The sequence below is a fragment of the Puccinia triticina genome, chromosome 1A, assembly GCF_026914185.1.
Source record: "Puccinia triticina chromosome 1A, complete sequence".
Classification (NCBI taxonomy): Eukaryota; Fungi; Basidiomycota; class Pucciniomycetes; order Pucciniales; family Pucciniaceae; genus Puccinia; species Puccinia triticina.
The window spans coordinates 8,000,357-8,017,415 of record NC_070558.1 but is presented as its reverse complement, the minus strand read 5'-3'; the positions used below and the strand labels follow the sequence as shown (position 1 = coordinate 8,017,415).

General features: G+C 46.0%; 2 protein-coding genes across 2 annotated transcripts; both read left to right on the top strand.

Annotated features, from left to right (window-relative positions):
• Nucleotides 1–1,408: 1,408 nt before the first annotated feature.
• PtA15_1A879 (uncharacterized protein) lies at nucleotides 1,409–13,807 on the top strand (the record flags this gene model as incomplete). Its single annotated transcript, XM_053165951.1, has 27 exons — nucleotides 1,409–1,574; nucleotides 1,661–1,819; nucleotides 1,896–1,931; nucleotides 1,999–2,617; nucleotides 4,339–5,140; nucleotides 5,210–5,383; nucleotides 5,445–6,553; nucleotides 6,633–6,789; nucleotides 6,858–7,011; nucleotides 7,084–7,395; nucleotides 7,481–7,845; nucleotides 7,916–8,036; nucleotides 8,113–8,313; nucleotides 8,374–8,588; nucleotides 8,656–8,809; nucleotides 8,871–8,989; nucleotides 9,054–9,272; nucleotides 9,346–10,522; nucleotides 10,582–11,068; nucleotides 11,149–11,398; nucleotides 11,464–11,503; nucleotides 11,566–11,615; nucleotides 11,680–12,614; nucleotides 12,691–12,868; nucleotides 12,948–13,414; nucleotides 13,477–13,615; nucleotides 13,712–13,807. 27 exons carry the CDS (start codon nucleotides 1,409–1,411, stop codon nucleotides 13,805–13,807), a joined length of 8,901 nt encoding a protein of 2,966 aa, XP_053017092.1.
• A 1,994-nt stretch (nucleotides 13,808–15,801) lies between these two features.
• PtA15_1A878 (uncharacterized protein) lies at nucleotides 15,802–16,698 on the top strand (the record flags this gene model as incomplete). The annotated part of the gene is made up of 1 exon (XM_053165950.1): nucleotides 15,802–16,698. One exon carries the CDS (start codon nucleotides 15,802–15,804, stop codon nucleotides 16,696–16,698), a length of 897 nt encoding a protein of 298 aa, XP_053017091.1.
• Between the last annotated feature and the right edge of the window lie 361 nt (nucleotides 16,699–17,059).

Below are 17,059 nucleotides of genomic sequence, written 5' to 3'. Positions count from 1 at the left end.
TGGAGGCCAATGCCGTCTGCCGGACAGCTCCCCTTGAACCACCACGCAAGCCGTTGGTGGTGTACCCCTTCAATAACCGAGATGGCTATGCTCATTGGCCAGGGTGACTAGGGATGGCCGGTCAACTTCGTTGGGTGCGTCGCCGGCCGCCTGTGCCGTTGCTCCAATCAGCCAAGCGGGTTAGTGGGCTCCCTTGTTCAACCACCAAGCTTGCTCTTTGGAGGCATGCCTCACAATATTCAACCATTCAGTGCCGCCCGAATCGAGCACCAGTCTACTCTGATTGGTCGGCGTGCCGACTCCCGAAGACTGTCCTGCAAACATCGAACCGGACTGTGTACCGACAGACCACTCAAACCCTTCTGAAGAAAATGTATGCAGAGAGTTTTTATTTAAATACGTTTGCAACAGCTTCGTATGAGCAACTGACACTGTTACTCTCGGATAGGTACATGGGCCCATACCTCACACGATATGATGTCCATTGCCCACGGATACCATCTGAACTAGAGACTAGCACCGCTGGTGAGGGCAAGCAGTGAGTCAACAAGCCGAAAGGGTCCTCAGAGCACTTTTTTTTCTTTTCTTTCTTTCTTCAAATTCTTTGGGATGATATTTACATAACACCAGCCAAAAGTTTATATCCGTTGGAAGTACCCGGTAAGCTTACCGGTACCAGCTGTTTTCGGACACTGCGGTCCGGGAACTGGTATGTGTTGGAGCGCACCGTCAAGCCGGCTTGGCCTAGGCCCTAGTGTCACCGGGATCAGTTTCAAGTCAATGACATCTCACCCACAATCACACCGCCTCTCTTACTCAACTTAATTCCCTCGCTCCCCAGGCGGAGTAGTAGACCGTTTGTCACATTTGGTAAAGGCTCTGCGGGACGGCCTCCCCCTCAAATTTCAGAGTGACTCAGTTGTTAGATGCTTTTGCCTGCGGCATTGGTGGCATGTCTTGGGTCCACCGCCTCAGGACCAGGCCATCGCATTAAACACATACATAAATACACCACGAACGCAATTTTGGCACATTGCGCTCATGAGCCTGATGCTGCTTGATGTGACGTTTCCTAGAGTTTCAGTTTGTGAAAGAGACACATTTTAGTTTCAAGCTACACCGGCCGTACCAGACCATAAATATCATGTCGCCTCACGGCTTCTCATCCCTGCACGTATGCCCCCAGTTGCAAACTTCGAGGCAAAAATCCTAGCAACCAAGTACTCTATACCACCTATTTCTTTGATTGAGCTTAGACTATTGTCAGAGAGAATATCTTCTGTTCTACGACTCATAAATTGCATACCAGAAGCTTTCCTTAGGATCAGCGCCCAATATATTTCCACGGTTGTTCTCCCAAATCCTTGGGATATTTCTACTTCAAGTTTAACCGTTGGTCTATGAGCGTATGCGGTCCCGGTCCATCCTTGTGAGCCTGATCCTAATGGCATGTGGAGTGATTACCAGACCATCATCAATAGCGGACCCAGATGAGGTGGAGATAATTGGGATACCTAAGGCCACAAGCCTCTTGGTGGAACCTAGGGAGACAAGTGATCCATCAATAAGCGATGGTACATTCCTTTTCGCTGACCTTCATCCAATGGGAATCAATGATGCTTACTGATTAACACCAAATTCTGCTCAAAACCATTCATAGCGCTTACCTTCACCCAGCAAGAGAGACAAAGTACTACTTCTTGGGAACCATACCGTTTAAAACGACATCCATCGGCTATTTCTTCCAGAAAAGGTCTGAAGGTTTTTGAGAAATTAATCGATGATTCACCCCTATTGAGATCTTTGTCATCTGAGGATCGTGAGTCTCTTCATTAGGCCCTGCCAAGTAGTAGTCTTGCAACCAACTCTAGAATTAATTGGAATCTTCTTCACAGGTTCAATGGTAATAGAGAACTGGAAAGAAAAGAAAGGTAAGCTTTTGCTTGATTTCATTGATGCTTGAATAGCTGATTGATAGAGGAGATTCCACATTTTTAGGGACGGTTATCTCGCTTTGTGAGGAGTCAGAAGAGCTTGAGCTTATTCGCTTGGATTTGCAACATCTGGTGGAAGATCGGAGTTTAAAAGATCATCCGTTTCAAAATGATAATCAGTTTTCCTCGACAAGTAGTCTTCTTAAGTTAGCCGGGAAGTCTGCTTCTCTCATCAAACAAGCCAAGCTATTCGAGCTGGGCCAAGTTAGTTCGGATCTGAAATTAAGGCTCATCTTAGACAATAATATAAAGGGAGAATGGCTTAAACATTTTCCTAATGAAAGTATTGAAATTTTCCCATCAAACAATTTCTGGTTCAGCTACAGCAAGAAGTTATGGGAGAAAATGGAGGGATTGCTTTTTGGTTACAAACACCAGGATTTCACTGAGGCTTCAAAATCCTACAATCCAGTTCTCTGGAAGTATGTATTCAAAACAATGGATTTGTGGTTCAAGGAAGGCTTCATCAATGAAGAATCTATAAGAAGTGCCTTCCAAAACTCCAAGATGATGAAGCCAATAATTTACTACACTATTTCCTGTATTGGTGATACTGAAGATGAAGATATCACATTTGAATCAGTTTCATCAATTACCCAAATTCCAAATTGGCCTTTTTCAAAGTACTCTCTTGATGGTATGTCAATCCTAGTCACATTTTTCTTGTGATTTATTCTCTCTAGACTCTGAGAATATCCATTGGCATATTTTGCTTTTTTCATAAATTAATTGCAGAAGAAGAGGAAAAAAACATCAATGCAAATTTCCTAGTGGAAAAAATCTACCATTTTGGTGGGATGTTGTGTGAAGAATTGGGTAGGCCATTTTCAGGATGGCAAACTTTCACACAAAACTTCAGTCATCAGGGATTCCATTCACAGCTGCAAGCTATTAATGATTCAAATAAGAATAGCATGGATTCAATCAAAAGGTTAAAAAATGGTCAAGGGTTGATGCATCCACCTCCAGAGGGACTAATTAAAAACTTAAGTATGATCTTGAAAACAACACTTGATAAACCACTTGAAGTTGAACCACTTGCTGAGGAAGTCACATTTTCAAAATCACAACTGGTTTATGCAATTCATCTATACTTGGAATTTGTGGAAAGAAATTGTTTTCACGGCATTGTACAACTCATATCAGAAGATGCACATCAAAAATCGGAGGATTTTAAAAATAAACACAAGTTGATAGTGTGTTACTTGAAAGCTTTTGAAGCTACTACATTTGAACATACTGCATTTAAGAGCTTACTTGATTATAAAAATTCAGAAATGGAGCTTCATGAGATAGATTTGATTCTAGAAAATAATCATCAAAATTCAAAGACTAAGTTTTCAGAATTCAAAAACTTGTACAAATCTACAATGGAGAATCCACACATTTCAAATTGGCTAGAAGATCAAGTCATAATTGGTCAAATATTCCAAGCAGGTGAAGCTGAGATTGAAGCTAATGAAACAGCTATACAATTCATCAAAGACTTCCTTCATGAAAAAAAATTGAGAGATTAAACTTTGACCATCTTGTTTTTTATTATTTCTAAGCTTGTACTCACAAATATTTTTAAACAAGAAAAAGTCAAAAGCAATCAAAGTGTACACAGTCTTGCAGAAACTTGATCAGCCTTTTTATATCTCTTTTTTCTCTGAAACTCCCCAATTTGAAGTGTTTCACTTTCTTGGGATTTGTTGCTGTTCTTCTCACTTCATGAGATGGTTTTTTTGCTTGAGTCTTTTTTAGATGAAGTGTTATCCAGGTATCCAGTCAGTATTCATGTTCTTTTCAAGTATGAAAAAGTAATGAAGCAGCAAATATCATTCCTTGGCCTTTGTAAGATTCCTGGAGGCTGGAAGTATCAGTTATGTGCTCATGTTGCCTGAAGGGAAGTTATCAACTCACCTTGTCAACAATAATGTAAGATCACACATTCACACCAAAGGGTGCCCCCGGAAACCACCTTACTTAACTAAACAAGTCCCCCTATTTTTGGAATGGGGATGCTTTCCCGCAGGGACTCTCCAAAAATGCAACAGGGGTTTCATCACTCGCGTAGAGAGGGCAGAGTGTGGCATTTTCAATTTAGGCCTGGAAGGTGTGTGTGATGCAACCATGAGCTTCTTGACTCTCTTGGCCCTTTGCAAGAGAGGATGAATCGTTTGAGTATGGCATAATTATCCATGCCAAAAAATAGAATTCTAGTTGTGTTAAAATAAAAGATGCCCACAGGAATTCCTCCTCGAGTATGTACTTGCTCGGGGGTGTACGCAACAGCGAAAATGCATCTGGTTTGACCCCCTTCTATTCAAAATACCATTCTTCCGATCACCCACCTCCCAAGAACCCCAAGTCGAGTGGACGATTACCAAGAACCACAAGTCGAGTGGACGATCACCAATATTCTTGAAAACCGACCGACGATAGCAACGAGAATACATCGCCTTACACAAAATCACAGAGCAGTGACACAGGAAATGCCACCAGATAAAGAGTTAATTCAAAAATGGATCTCATCAAGTACCGCATCGGCTTCTGGAGTTGATGACGAGGACGAAGACGACCTACCCGTATCAGACAGGCTCACCTGGGAGACGGCCATCCAGCAAGGCAGACCAAAAATAATTACTACCAAGTTGTCAATAAGGATCCCTTTCCTACGAGATGAACTCCTTCCGCTGATACGCAAAGTCAAATCCCCTTCGATCCTGGAAGTATCCGAGTTACTCAAGGTGCTATTCCAGACGATTCCTCGCTACGATGATACCGACTCGAGGAAAGCTGTCATCTCTGTGCTTATTGCTCTCATCGAAAAGAGCGACGAAATTTCATCAGACTCCCCCTCCTTCGGACTCAGAAACACTGTCATCAAGTGGATCTCACAGGAAGCCTCAAAGTCATGCGGTAAATCTCATAGCGGGGGCTGCAGTGCAGCTAGCACTCGTTTAGCTCTTCTCGTATGGACGGCGGCACTCCTTGAAAATTCATTCTCACACTTGGCTAGTCAATCTTCCCAAGATTCATCGTCAATCACTATCCTGGTCAATGCTCTCGGCAATTTGCTGGACTCGATGCAAGATCCCAAGGATAATCGACCCGCCTTCCAAAAGTCTGGTACTGTGATTGTGAGAAGAACAATCAGGAATGTAAGTAAAGCTTACTGGCGGAGTCCTTCAAACCGAGCCATTACTGATTTTTGTTTGCCTCTCGCGTAGAATCAAAAAGAAATCCCCAGACTTTTTGAAATCCTAACCTGCTCAACCTCTCCGAGTGTAAATGCTAGCTTGCTAGGCGTGGTCATCGATGTTTCTTTGAGACTGAGGGTTGGCAAAGAACCTGTTAAAGGTGCCCGTGATGGAGTGGGCGTGGGTTATGCAGTGACTTTCAAGGTGTGTCTTCTAGAGCTGAATAAACATGAACTAGTCTCATGATACTTTTGTTATCATTTAGAGTCGTATCCTCGATTGGTGGATCGCCCAAATATTGGGTTCCCGATCATTGTTGCCTCCATGGACAACATCCGCATTTCGCGATTTTTCTCAGCAAATTTTGACTCAAGACGATTTTACTGAGACTGTGATCGCACCTGCCACCAAATTTCTCTTACGTTCTCCTGAGGTTGCCTTACCAGCTTTGACGCAATTCATAAGCATGTCAACTCTTCGTCTTCCAGGAGAAGTGAGCATCACATTTTTACCTGCGATCATGTCATCTAGTAAGAGCAGTAATCCAGAAACCAGGAAATCTTCTCTGGCACTCTTTGAAACGGTTTTTGGACATGAAGATTCTGATGTACTCCTGAAAGTGGTCGAAGAAATCAGTTTGCCGATCAAGACTGGCAAAACCTCGAGTCCTGAACACCGCGCAACACTGTTGAATGCGTTAGCCTCTCTGAAGCCCAAGACATCATTCTCGCCGTCCTTGATTAAGTTGTGCTGCGACCTGCTGGGCAAGGAAACCAACGAAAATGCTCTCATCAGTGTCAGTGCGACGATCCAACGTCATCTGAAGTTCTTGATTGATTCCGGACTTGAAATCGAATCGGCAGCTGTTCAAGCTATGTGCAAGAGTATGCAAGACCCTAAGCCGTTGATTCGAAAAACAGTATGCTCAGCGATTGGACTCTCATTATGGCGCCCTAGTCGGCATGATCCCCAAGTTACGGATGGCCAGGATCGTCAAGCTTCTACATACACGCCCATGCAGCCGCAGATCTATCCTTCCCTCCTGGCTCCACTGGCAAAAGCGCTGGAAGCCAATCTCAAAAACGCATCAACCAATCCGCTTGCATCTGCCGGAGGCCCTTTGGAGGGATATATTGCTGTTGCCTTATGCGGCTCATCACTGCTTCGTCATCACACAGTCATTCAAACTATGTGGAAGAATAACCCCGTCCTATGTTCTCTCGCAGTGGGGACTCCGAAGCCCAGCTTTTTGTTTCTAGATCGTATCTATCGAAAAGCGACTGCTTCGCCGGATGAAAGTATGTGGCTTTCTCGGGCACTCGATTCAATTCTTGAAAAATTTAAATCGGAGCTAGCTCGAGACCCAGTGTTTAGGTATATTATTGTATTGGTGCACATGAACTTCATATACAACATATGGCTCATCTCTTCTTTTCTATTCTTGTGTTTCAAGAAACTTATTTGCTCAGGCGGTGCTTTTTCTCTGCCTCGAATGCCTTAGCCATGAGACACGAAAACTGATATCCGAGTTGACATGCGAATGGTTCAAACGAGATCCTCAACTGGTTTGCCAATTTTTAATGGAAGGGTTGCGAACGCAAGCAATCAAGGCAAGCTTCGTGCATCTTCTAACGGCTAGTATTATTCATTGCTAATTCATTCCAGTTTCACATTGTAGAGTACTACCCACGATCTCTTCAACAGTCCAGTGTTAGGTGCACGACTGAGAAGTCTTTTGGCATCATTGTTCAAAAATACCAAAGATATGAGTGAAGACGTACGGCGCGAGCTGCTGGTTGAGAGCTTCGTAACGTCGCACCATCAGGTCGTAGGCAAGCTTCATCCTTTCACAATACATAGTGGGCATGATTTAGATGCTGACTTGGAATCTCCATTGTCCACAGACGATTCTTCTTCCTTCTGGATAAGCCTTGTGCGTGCAGCGGCACTCGACCCGGAAGAAGTAACCTCTTCCAACTTTAAACGCTTGACACAACACATTCAAGACTCAATAACCGCAGTCTCTTCAGAAAGTAGCAAGCTCTCCGATGCCGCTTATCGGGCGGTGACCACGATGTGCCTCGTGACTCCCCGGATTGCCTTTCCTGAAATTTCAGAGTATGTGAGGGAATCTTTGGATCCTCAGAAATTCGCTCACATAGGCACGTTTGAGCTAGGCGTCTGGAATACTCCGCCCGGGCAAACGTTTCACGATGGTCCGTCTTCAATCCATCTCTCTTCTCACAGTTTTAACTAAAAATTATTCAGCCTCTTTTCTGTTTGACCAATGTCCCATCGCAGTTCTTGCCCCACAGAAGAATCAAGTCCAAGACAAAGGTGGGCAAGACTCAATTGAAAAATGGGAGCAAGAGCTGAGGGCGAGTATCGAGGCGAAAAAAGCCGGTGGTGCCAAGATCTTGACAAAAGCCGAAAAGGCTCTAGTTGATGCACAGCTTTCGAAAGAAGCGGATGTGCGAGATCAAGTTAAGGAGGCCTTGGCGAAACTCAAGCACGGATTCTGCTTGATCCATAGCCTGATGCAAGCCCGCAAAGCGTCCGAGAATTTCCTCACAGACTACGCGGCATCACTCGTAGATATATGTTTGAAGGCCTTACAACTTGAAATTGTCACTTTAAACCCAACAGAAGGATTTTCAGCATTTTCTGTGAGTACATTAATATTATGAAACTGGACATTAACCACCGAACTGATCAAGCGATTTGCCGCAATGTCAGGTTATGGGCGACTTTTGCACTGAACGGCTCGGCTCGTCTCGTCTGCCGCTTACGATTTGCATTCTACGAGGTCTAGAAACCAAAGTGGTACCAGCCGATATGACTGCCGAGTCACTCTCAGGTTAGTCAGCACAATACGATGGCTTGGAACCAAACCTCTAAAAATTGTAACCTTGGATCTTTATCTTCTTCCGTAGACCTGGTCACCCGCACTTTATACAAGATCAGATCGTTAGCTGAGCAGCAGGCAATAGATTGCCGAACGTTTTGCTATTTTGCTCCACTCCTTTCGCAAGTTATCGCCAAAGGAGGCCTGGGCATCATGGCTTCACAGATTGAAGAATCTTTAGAACAAATTGCTTTAGCGGTGGACATCATCAGCTTTGCGGGTCCTGAAGGTAAGCATTTGATTGTCACTCTTCAGCTTAATGCATCTCTATTTCTAAACCCTTTTCCAGCCACAAAAATACAGGACCTAAGATCACGATTGATGCAAGATTGTCTTGCTGTGATCGGTAAATATCCACAGCTGATTAAAGCTGCCACGTCGGCCCTCGTTGCCGTTGTATCCGCTGCCTCGCCTGATGCAACCGACCAAGACATCCACACCTTAGCATTGGGATTTCTTTCAGCGGAATCGCAAGCCAGATATGCCGCGTTACAAGCTGCTCAAGTAAGTTAATATTCCTGATCTGAACGTAACTTCAAACCAACTGCGGGCTGACATATCTTTGGTTTAGCCGTTGGATATGACCGATATTGGATGGTCCCTCGAGCTGTGGATAGCCTGTCACGATGAAGATGAACGAAACGCGAACTTAGCTTCTGACCTGTGGCTAGAAAATGGACTCCAAACCCCTGAAAGCTGTCTTTCATCGCTGTTGCAGCTATTCGGTGAGTCAAGTGATCAAATAAAATACTGAAGAGACCTGTATTAACAAACTATTCTTCTTAGAACATCACACCCCTGCCATCAGAAACGCAGCTGCAAAATCAGTTGCTGAGACTGTTCAAATCTATCCGCATCTAGCCAAAGTCGCACTGGCAGAAATCTCCACTCGCTACGAATATCTTGTATGTCATCCAGTTGCAAAAACAATCTTGTAGCTCTAACATCTGCTTCTACTATTCTTTTTAGGCAAGAGAGCTGGTGCCCGAATATGATAAGTTTGGAATGATCATACCCGAATCACTAGACCGAAATGATCCTTGGCAGCACCGGCTCGCACAGGCACACGCGCTTTGCTTACTCGCGCCCTCTTGGGAAAAAGATGACATATTACCATTGTTTGATTTTCTTGTTGCCCAGAAAGCTCTGGGTGACAGAAACGAAGAGGTCCGCACTCGAATGCTTGCTGTAAGTTATCTACCCACTTGGAATTCTCGTTGGGCTTGCTGCCTGTTAAATCCTCGAATCTTCAATTCAATAGGCCGGCAATGCGGCAATAGATTTAAGGGGATCTGAACACCTTGAAAAACTCATTTCCATTCTTGAAGATATCCTCACCCGAGGAGGGACTGGCACAGACGCTGCGGATCACATCACAGAAGCAGCTGTTCTTCTTTTTGGAAGGGTGGCTCGCCATCTTCGAGCAGATGACGAAAGGTTGAAGGAAGTGATAACGCGCTTGGTCGATGCACTCAAAACTCCGTCTGAGGTGGTCCAAAGCGCGGTATCCGACTGTCTGCCACCGTTGGTGCGCCTCCGAAGAGAGCAGGTACCTATCCTCATTCAACGACTTCTCGACGATACCCTGAATGCCCCGAAATATGCCGAGCGGAGAGGATCAGCTTACGGATTGGCAGGGGCTATCAAAGGGCGTGGTATTACGTCCATACAAGAATTTTCGATCGTTGATCGCTTACGTGATGCATTGGAAGATAAGAAGAACTCTCGTGCTCGACAAGGAGCTCTATTTGCGTTCGAAATATTGGCGAGCTCGCTGGGCCGTCTGTTTGAACCGTACTTGATCCCAACAACATCCGCTATGTTGGCCGCATTTGGAGATAGTGCAACTGAAGTTCGGGAAGCCATCCAAGATACCGCCAGAGAAATCATGCGTGGGCTCTCGGGGCATGCCGTCAAATTGATATTGCCATCTTTGCTCAATGGATTGGATGACAAACAATGGAGAACTAAAAAGGGTGCTATCGAATTGATGGGCGCCATGGCGTATCTAGCGCCGAAACAGCTCTCAATGTCACTTCCGACAATCATTCCTCGCCTAACGGAAGTACTGACCGATACTCACGCGCAAGTTCGCGCCGCTGCCAACAACAGTCTCAAGAAATTCGGAGAGGTTGTGTCCAACCCCGAGATCTCAGCGATGCAAAACATTCTCTTAGCCGCCTTAGTCGACCCAGCTCGGAAAACTGGCAAAGCGTTGGACAATCTGTTGGGCACGGCTTTCGTGCACTATGTGGATACTTCTTCCCTTGCTCTCATTGTCCCTATCATTGAGAGAGGTCTTCGGGAAAGAAGTGCAGACATCAAACGAAAAGCCACCCAGATCGTTGGCAACTTGGCAACTCTTACAGAAGCTAAGGATCTTTCGCCCTACCTTCCCCAATTAATGCCCCGAGTAAGACAAGTTTTGGTTGATCCAGGTATGTTCCTAATAACTCACATCGAGCTTGCCGGCAGCTTGCTGACAATCGATCATTAGTGCCGGAGGCCCGAGCCACTGCGGCAAAAGCTCTTGGCAGCTTAGTCGAGCGTTTAGGTGAAGAAAGCTTTCCCGAATTGGTTCCTTCCCTCTTCGATACTCTCAGGACCGAGGTTCCTGGTGTCGATCAACAAGGAGCTGCTCAAGGCCTCAGTGAAATCATGTCAGGCCTCGGGACTGAAAAGCTCGATGATCTTCTGCCTGACATCATCACAAACACCAGTAGTCCTAAGGCGTTTGTTCGTGAAGGATTCATTTCGCTATTGGTTTTCTTGCCAGCGACGTATGGAGATCGATTTGCCCCATATCTTGGTAGAATAATCAGACCAGTCCTGAACGGGTTGGCTGATGACTCTGATTATGTGCGGGATGCGTCGATGCGAGCCGGTAGGATGATTGTGATCAACCACAGCACCAAGGCAATTGAGTTGCTCATGCCAGAACTTGAGCAAGGTCTCTTTCACGAGAGCTGGAGAATCCGACAAAGGTTAGTCATCCTATAGCGGCTATACGTATGAGATGAGAATTATCTGACTACCACCCTGGTTCGGAAATCATAAAACACAGCTCTATACAGCTCCTTGGAGATCTCCTGTTCCGCATTTCCGGAATTGCTGCCAAAGCAGACCTTGGGAACGAAGATGGAGAAGAGGATGAAGTCACGATACCTAGTGCTGATGCCTCACGAGTCGCTTTGGTTGATACCTTGGGTAAAGAACGTCGAGACAGGGTTTTGTCTGCAGTGTACATCACCAGACAAGATTCTTCCTCTATTGTTCGCACGACGTCGGTTCACATCTGGAAGGCATTGGTTAATGTGAGGTGCATATTATATCAGCTTGCGGATTTTGAATGCTAACATCACGATATTGTATGTTACAGAACACCCCGAAAACCGCCCGTGAAATTATGCCTACACTGAGTAAGTCGCTTGATTTTTTATCCCAGTATCATGATCTCAACCGCTAATCGCATGTACTGCAGTGCAAACATTAATTCGCATCCTCGCAAGTCCTGGCGAAGAGCAGCGCGAGGTGCGTGTATTCAATCTCACAATACTGGCCACAGTTTCTGACAAAAAAATCTCAACCGACCCAGACTGCTGCACGAACGCTGGGCGAACTGGTCAAAAAGCTTGGCGAAAACATCCTGGCTGTAATCAATAAAACTCTGCAAAACGCGATGCAATCTGAAGATGTGCGCGTTCGTCAGGGAGTTAGTTTGGCCGTCATCGACATCATCGCCAGTATTTCCCAGACGCAGCTAGAAGATAACCAAGGCCCACTCATCGCAATTGTAAGGTCTGCTTTACTCGATGACAGCGATGATGTGAGGTCCACTGCTGCCAAAGCCTTTGATGCGCTGCAACAAAGGTTGGGTAGTAAAGTGGTCGAAGAAACTCTGCCTGCCCTTCTGCACGCCCTGCGACAATCTGGAAGCACCCCGGCAGCCTCCCTAGCTGCACTGAAAGAATTAATGCGTGTTGGAGCATCGAGCATACTGCCTCAAATTCTACCGGTTCTTACGAAGTCTCCAATTACCGCTTTCAACGCTCGAGCATTGTCCAGCTTGGTTTCGGTATCTGGAGGCTCAATTGCTAGATACATATCTAAGGTGGTTGATAGTCTCAGATCTTCTTGGTGTGCTGAAGCAGATGAAGAAGTTCGCGATGCCATAGACTCCTCTCTACGCGTCATCTTTGGCTCCTTAGATGAACTGGATAGCATCAACTCTCTGATGATGCATTTACTGGAAGTGGCCAAGTCCCCAACGCCCAGCAAGCGAGTGGACGGTTGTGACTTGTTCGGGATCTTTTGCGCCTCCAATACCTCCGATCGATCGGAGTACGACGTGCTTTGGATCCGCCAATTAGTATCCTCGCTTGATGATCCCGTGTTAGAGGTGGTTAATTCGGCTTGGCTTGCGATGGACGAGATGGTCAAAGCCATGCCCAAAACTCAAATGGATGTCTTGGTTATACCCTTACGGCGGACAATCGAAGGTTCTGGAATTCCGGGTCGTTATCTGCCAGGGTAGACAACACTTTGAATTTTTTCAGAACGTCGTGACGTTGACAAACAGTTTAAGCTGACCACATCGTATGTCCAGACTTTCGCGTCCCTCAGGGCTCAAGCCATTCATGCCCATACTTTTGCAGGGTATCCTAGCGGGTACGGCAGAGCAGCGGGAGCAAGCCGCGCTGGCGTTCGGAAATCTTGTAGAGAGGACCTCCGAAGAACATGTCAAGCCTTATGTTACCCAAATCACCGGGCCTTTGATTCGGATCGTATGTCGTCCCATCTATCTGCAAATCTGATCGACAAGCTATTCATGTGCTAAAGTAAAACATTGCTTTTGATTATTAGATGGGCGATCGATTCCCTGCTCCAGTCAAGTCCGCTATCCTTCAGACTTTGGGAATATTGCTAATGCGTATTCCTCAATACGTCAAGCCATTCTTTCCTCAGCTTCAAAGAACGTTTATGAAGTCTCTTAACGATGGAACTTCGATCACTGTGCGAAGCAAGTCAATCGCAGCTCTAGGTCTTCTGATGAAACATCAGCCGCGCATCGACCCTCTGATCGTGGAGCTGCTAGGCAGTATACAAACCACAGATAACAAAGAAATTCACGAATCTTTGGTTTCTGCTCTTTCTGCGGTTGTAGCCAGTGGAGCTGCTAACATTACGGACGCGCCGATGAACGATATTGTCAAGTTAATCGAAGAGATCTTTCATGAAGAGCGCCACTCCGAACCTTTGGCCCTTGCGCTATCATCTTTAGTCAGCGCAGTAGCCCGCTTCAAGCCATCTCGGATTTCCAATGTCATGAGGTAGCCGTCTCCTCCATTCACAACAACATAAGTTTGGTCACTAATACGCTTCCGCTCCGCAGCTTCATCTTGTCTAACCCACCCACAGCAGTGGGGTCTGTTTGCATCCGCGAAATGATCGACAACGCTTCAGAAGCTTTGTATGAATTGGGAGTCGAGCAGGATGTGGTCGCGTTTGTATTAAGTCATTCCGCGGGTGTAGTGAGTTTTAAGCATGTTTTCATCGTGAGATTGGTACCACACATTATGCAATGTGATAGAAATCTGACCTTCTCTTCATTGCATCGTTTGGCCAAGCCTCCGAATATTGGAAGACCACTACGAGAAGCTAAGCAGTTGCTGTCAACTGCTCCAAAATTCTGCAGTGATGAAAGGGTGCAGAGTAAAATTTGACACAGCCTTCCATCCCTTTTTTGTCAAGCCTTCGCTTGAAATCATTAATTCAATGGTTACGCGTCGTTTCTTGCGCTGGAAACACACAAATACTCATCATATCTGTTCCGAATATCCAACCTTATTTGTTTCCAATCCTTGTTAATATTCAACGTTATTTGTTGTAAATCCTTGTTTTTGGTCATGACAAAGGAGCGTCATTTTTGACTAAAATCCCACATTAAATCTCATCGAATTCACCAAATCCATTACGATAAAGATCGTTAATTTCTTGGCAAACTCATGAAACATCCAATCTTGGGACCTCAGTCTGAATCTAATTCATAATTCTCCCGATTTCTCATGTGTTAGAAAGTCCTGTTATTGTGTTCTGAATTTTCACCGTTCTCATACCTAGTTCATAAGACTGAAGCACCCACGTATGTATGACTGGGAGCTCCATAGAAACAAATGGGGCTTAGTAGGATTCGGAAGAACCTCTCTCCTGGAAAGTTCATTGCATTTCACCAGTTATTGGGCAAATGTTTTGTCGTGGGCAAGTCCTGCTCGCAAGCAACTGGTACATGTTGACGGACCTTTTCTGTTTCATCAACCTTTTCCAAGAAATGCCGCCGACCTTGACGAGATCGGATTTCCCGAGTCGCGGGGCCTGACCTGAGTCCAGGTCTCTTGCTTCGGAGCCTGGCCCCGCACATCTTTCGACTGAGAACGAATGAAGGAACTTCGGAAAAGATGGCAGTTCGGAGTCTCTGCTGGTTAAATCATTCTAACTATGGACTGTGTGCCTTGTGATGTCGTATTCCGATTATCGGCCAATTGTTGACTGCCCAAGTACTAGGTACTCTCTTCTTTTTCCTTTTTCTTTTTCTTTTTATTCTTCTCTCTTCTCTTTCACTCCTCTCTGGTTAGCTATCCTGTTACCGCGTACTCTCCTGAGTTAACAATCTCTCTACGTTAAACCCTCTTCCCTCTTTCCTGCGTGTAAGTAGTCAGATATTGAATATTCATAGTGTGCAATGCTCAAGGCGAAATTACACTTAAAAAAAAAAAAAAAAGTACTAGGTCACAATTCACGAACCGGCGGCAAACAGATGACCTTCGGCCTGCGAACCATTGCTCCGTCGGCCACCCTGCTCAGTATCATGGTGAAATCAGAGCTACAAAAGCAGGAACCGACTGCAGAGCTAAGTAAAGGCAAACATATGTATCTGTAGGTCCTCCGTGTTCGCGCCCCTCGAGGCTCGGAGAGGTGAGGTTCAGTTGAGCTGGTGGCACAGGTGCGTTCCCCGACGGGCAAGTTTTCTGAGTCGCAATATCGGTAGCAACTGGCTTGCATCTCAAGCTTGCTATCCATCATCAGTTCGCTTTTGTGTGTTTTCCTCGGATCCCAAGCAACATGTCCACGCAACCGCAGATTGGCCCGCGTCGACTGATTCAGGCAAACATGCCCTGGCTCCCAGCTTCCGTGACTCGGACCGTCTGGTCGAAAGAAGAAGATAGCAAAAAGTCCAACCGGTCAGAGATCTCTTGGACTCGATCAACATCATATGAGAGAAAACCTCCTGCTTTCGTGTTGCGTGTAGGACAACGCGGCTTATGGAGGGATCATGTAGCGTTAGCCTGAGCCTTTTGCCCAGATTGATGCTGGCGAAACACAGTGCCAAGTAAAGGTGCAGGCAGAACAGATCAGGGGGAGTTCAACTCGTCTTGCCATCTCATCGTTCGCCACGTACCACAAATAGTCTCAATAACATTCCCCAGGCATCGTTCCCCATCATAATTTTCAACTTTCTATCTTACTTCTACAGCTGGGTCTTACTGCAGAAGCCAACCTTGGTCCCGAGGCCGTTTTCTCCCTCGCTTTTTCTCTTCATCTTTCAACCTTACCGAACCGGAACACCCCAAAATTATCCTCGATTTCGAACATTCCGCTTGGCCAGACCCAATCTTTTTCAATCCCCTCCAACTAGAGCACTGTCGCAGTGCTTGCAAAAATGCTTGCTCACCTACACAACCGTGCCAATGGCACCACTCCCCTACCCACAAAACAAGAGATGCCCCCCAAGCCGATCGGCTCAGTTGCTCCGCCGGCCAACCCAGTAGTCAATCCCCACCCTCCCAATCAGGTTCCGGTTAATAACACCCCCACCCAATCCGCTAATAGAGGTGGTCCCGCCGTCGATGCGACTCATCCACCTGCACCTGTCGCCTCTACAGATCCCCACCCTTCGGGCTTACCCCCAGTAGCTGCCCCCGCTACAGCCGTTGTGTCACACCCTACCACGACGACGGCTTCTGCTCTTCCCTTGGAAACAAATTCTGCGAAATTACCAACGGTTAGTACTCCTACTGGGCTAGCAGGTTCGAGGTCCGTCTGGGAGGCGAACAGACCTGATAATAACTTTGGTGGTGCGAGGCCCATTCAGCAACATATTTCTACGGGGATGATTGTGGCCATTGGGGTCAGCTCCATTGCGATCGCTCTAATGTTCTTGATCTTGTTGAGGTTTTTCTTCAAACGGTTGCGCAATAAAACGGAGGAGCAACCCGCCGACGATACGTTTATCGTCATTCCATCAACTGCATTCCTCGACCATCCGAAGAATCAGGAGATGGGCGGCGTCGGCGCTTCACCTATGATAAATCGTTCAGCTTCCACTTCATCCGTCCGAAGCAATATGTCATTCACAAAACCTCAAGAACAATCACTTCTCCATTTTACCAATCCCTACAGCGAGTTCAGTGGCTCATCCAACAAGGCCAGCCAAGCCAATCAACCTCATGCGATGGAATTCCTAGACCCCACGGGCATGGGCACCCCTTTCACACAGACACAGTCCAAAGGATGGGATGGGAGCCGCCCCGCACAAGGGACTCATTCATACTATTAATCGAAGTAAACAAAGCTTAATTCAAGGTACCAATCTCCTTCATACATCTTTTCATGTTTCACAAGGTATGACCTTTCACGCTGATACGTTGATTTTTTCCTCCTTTATCTCCTCCATCAGATCTCGACCAATGCTAAACAATTCAGCCGTCGTCAACGCCCGAGCTACTGTTATACCACAATCATTCATAACCTCTGAACCACAGCATGCTATCCAAGATGGCCAGCCAACTTTCTCCTAACCCTGGTCCAATGATCCTGCAGATACTTTCGCCAGATACTCTATTTCCGGGTTTTACTTAAGAGCACACTCGTTCACCTCGTTCATTCAACAAGAATTTTACCTGATAATCTGTTTTTGC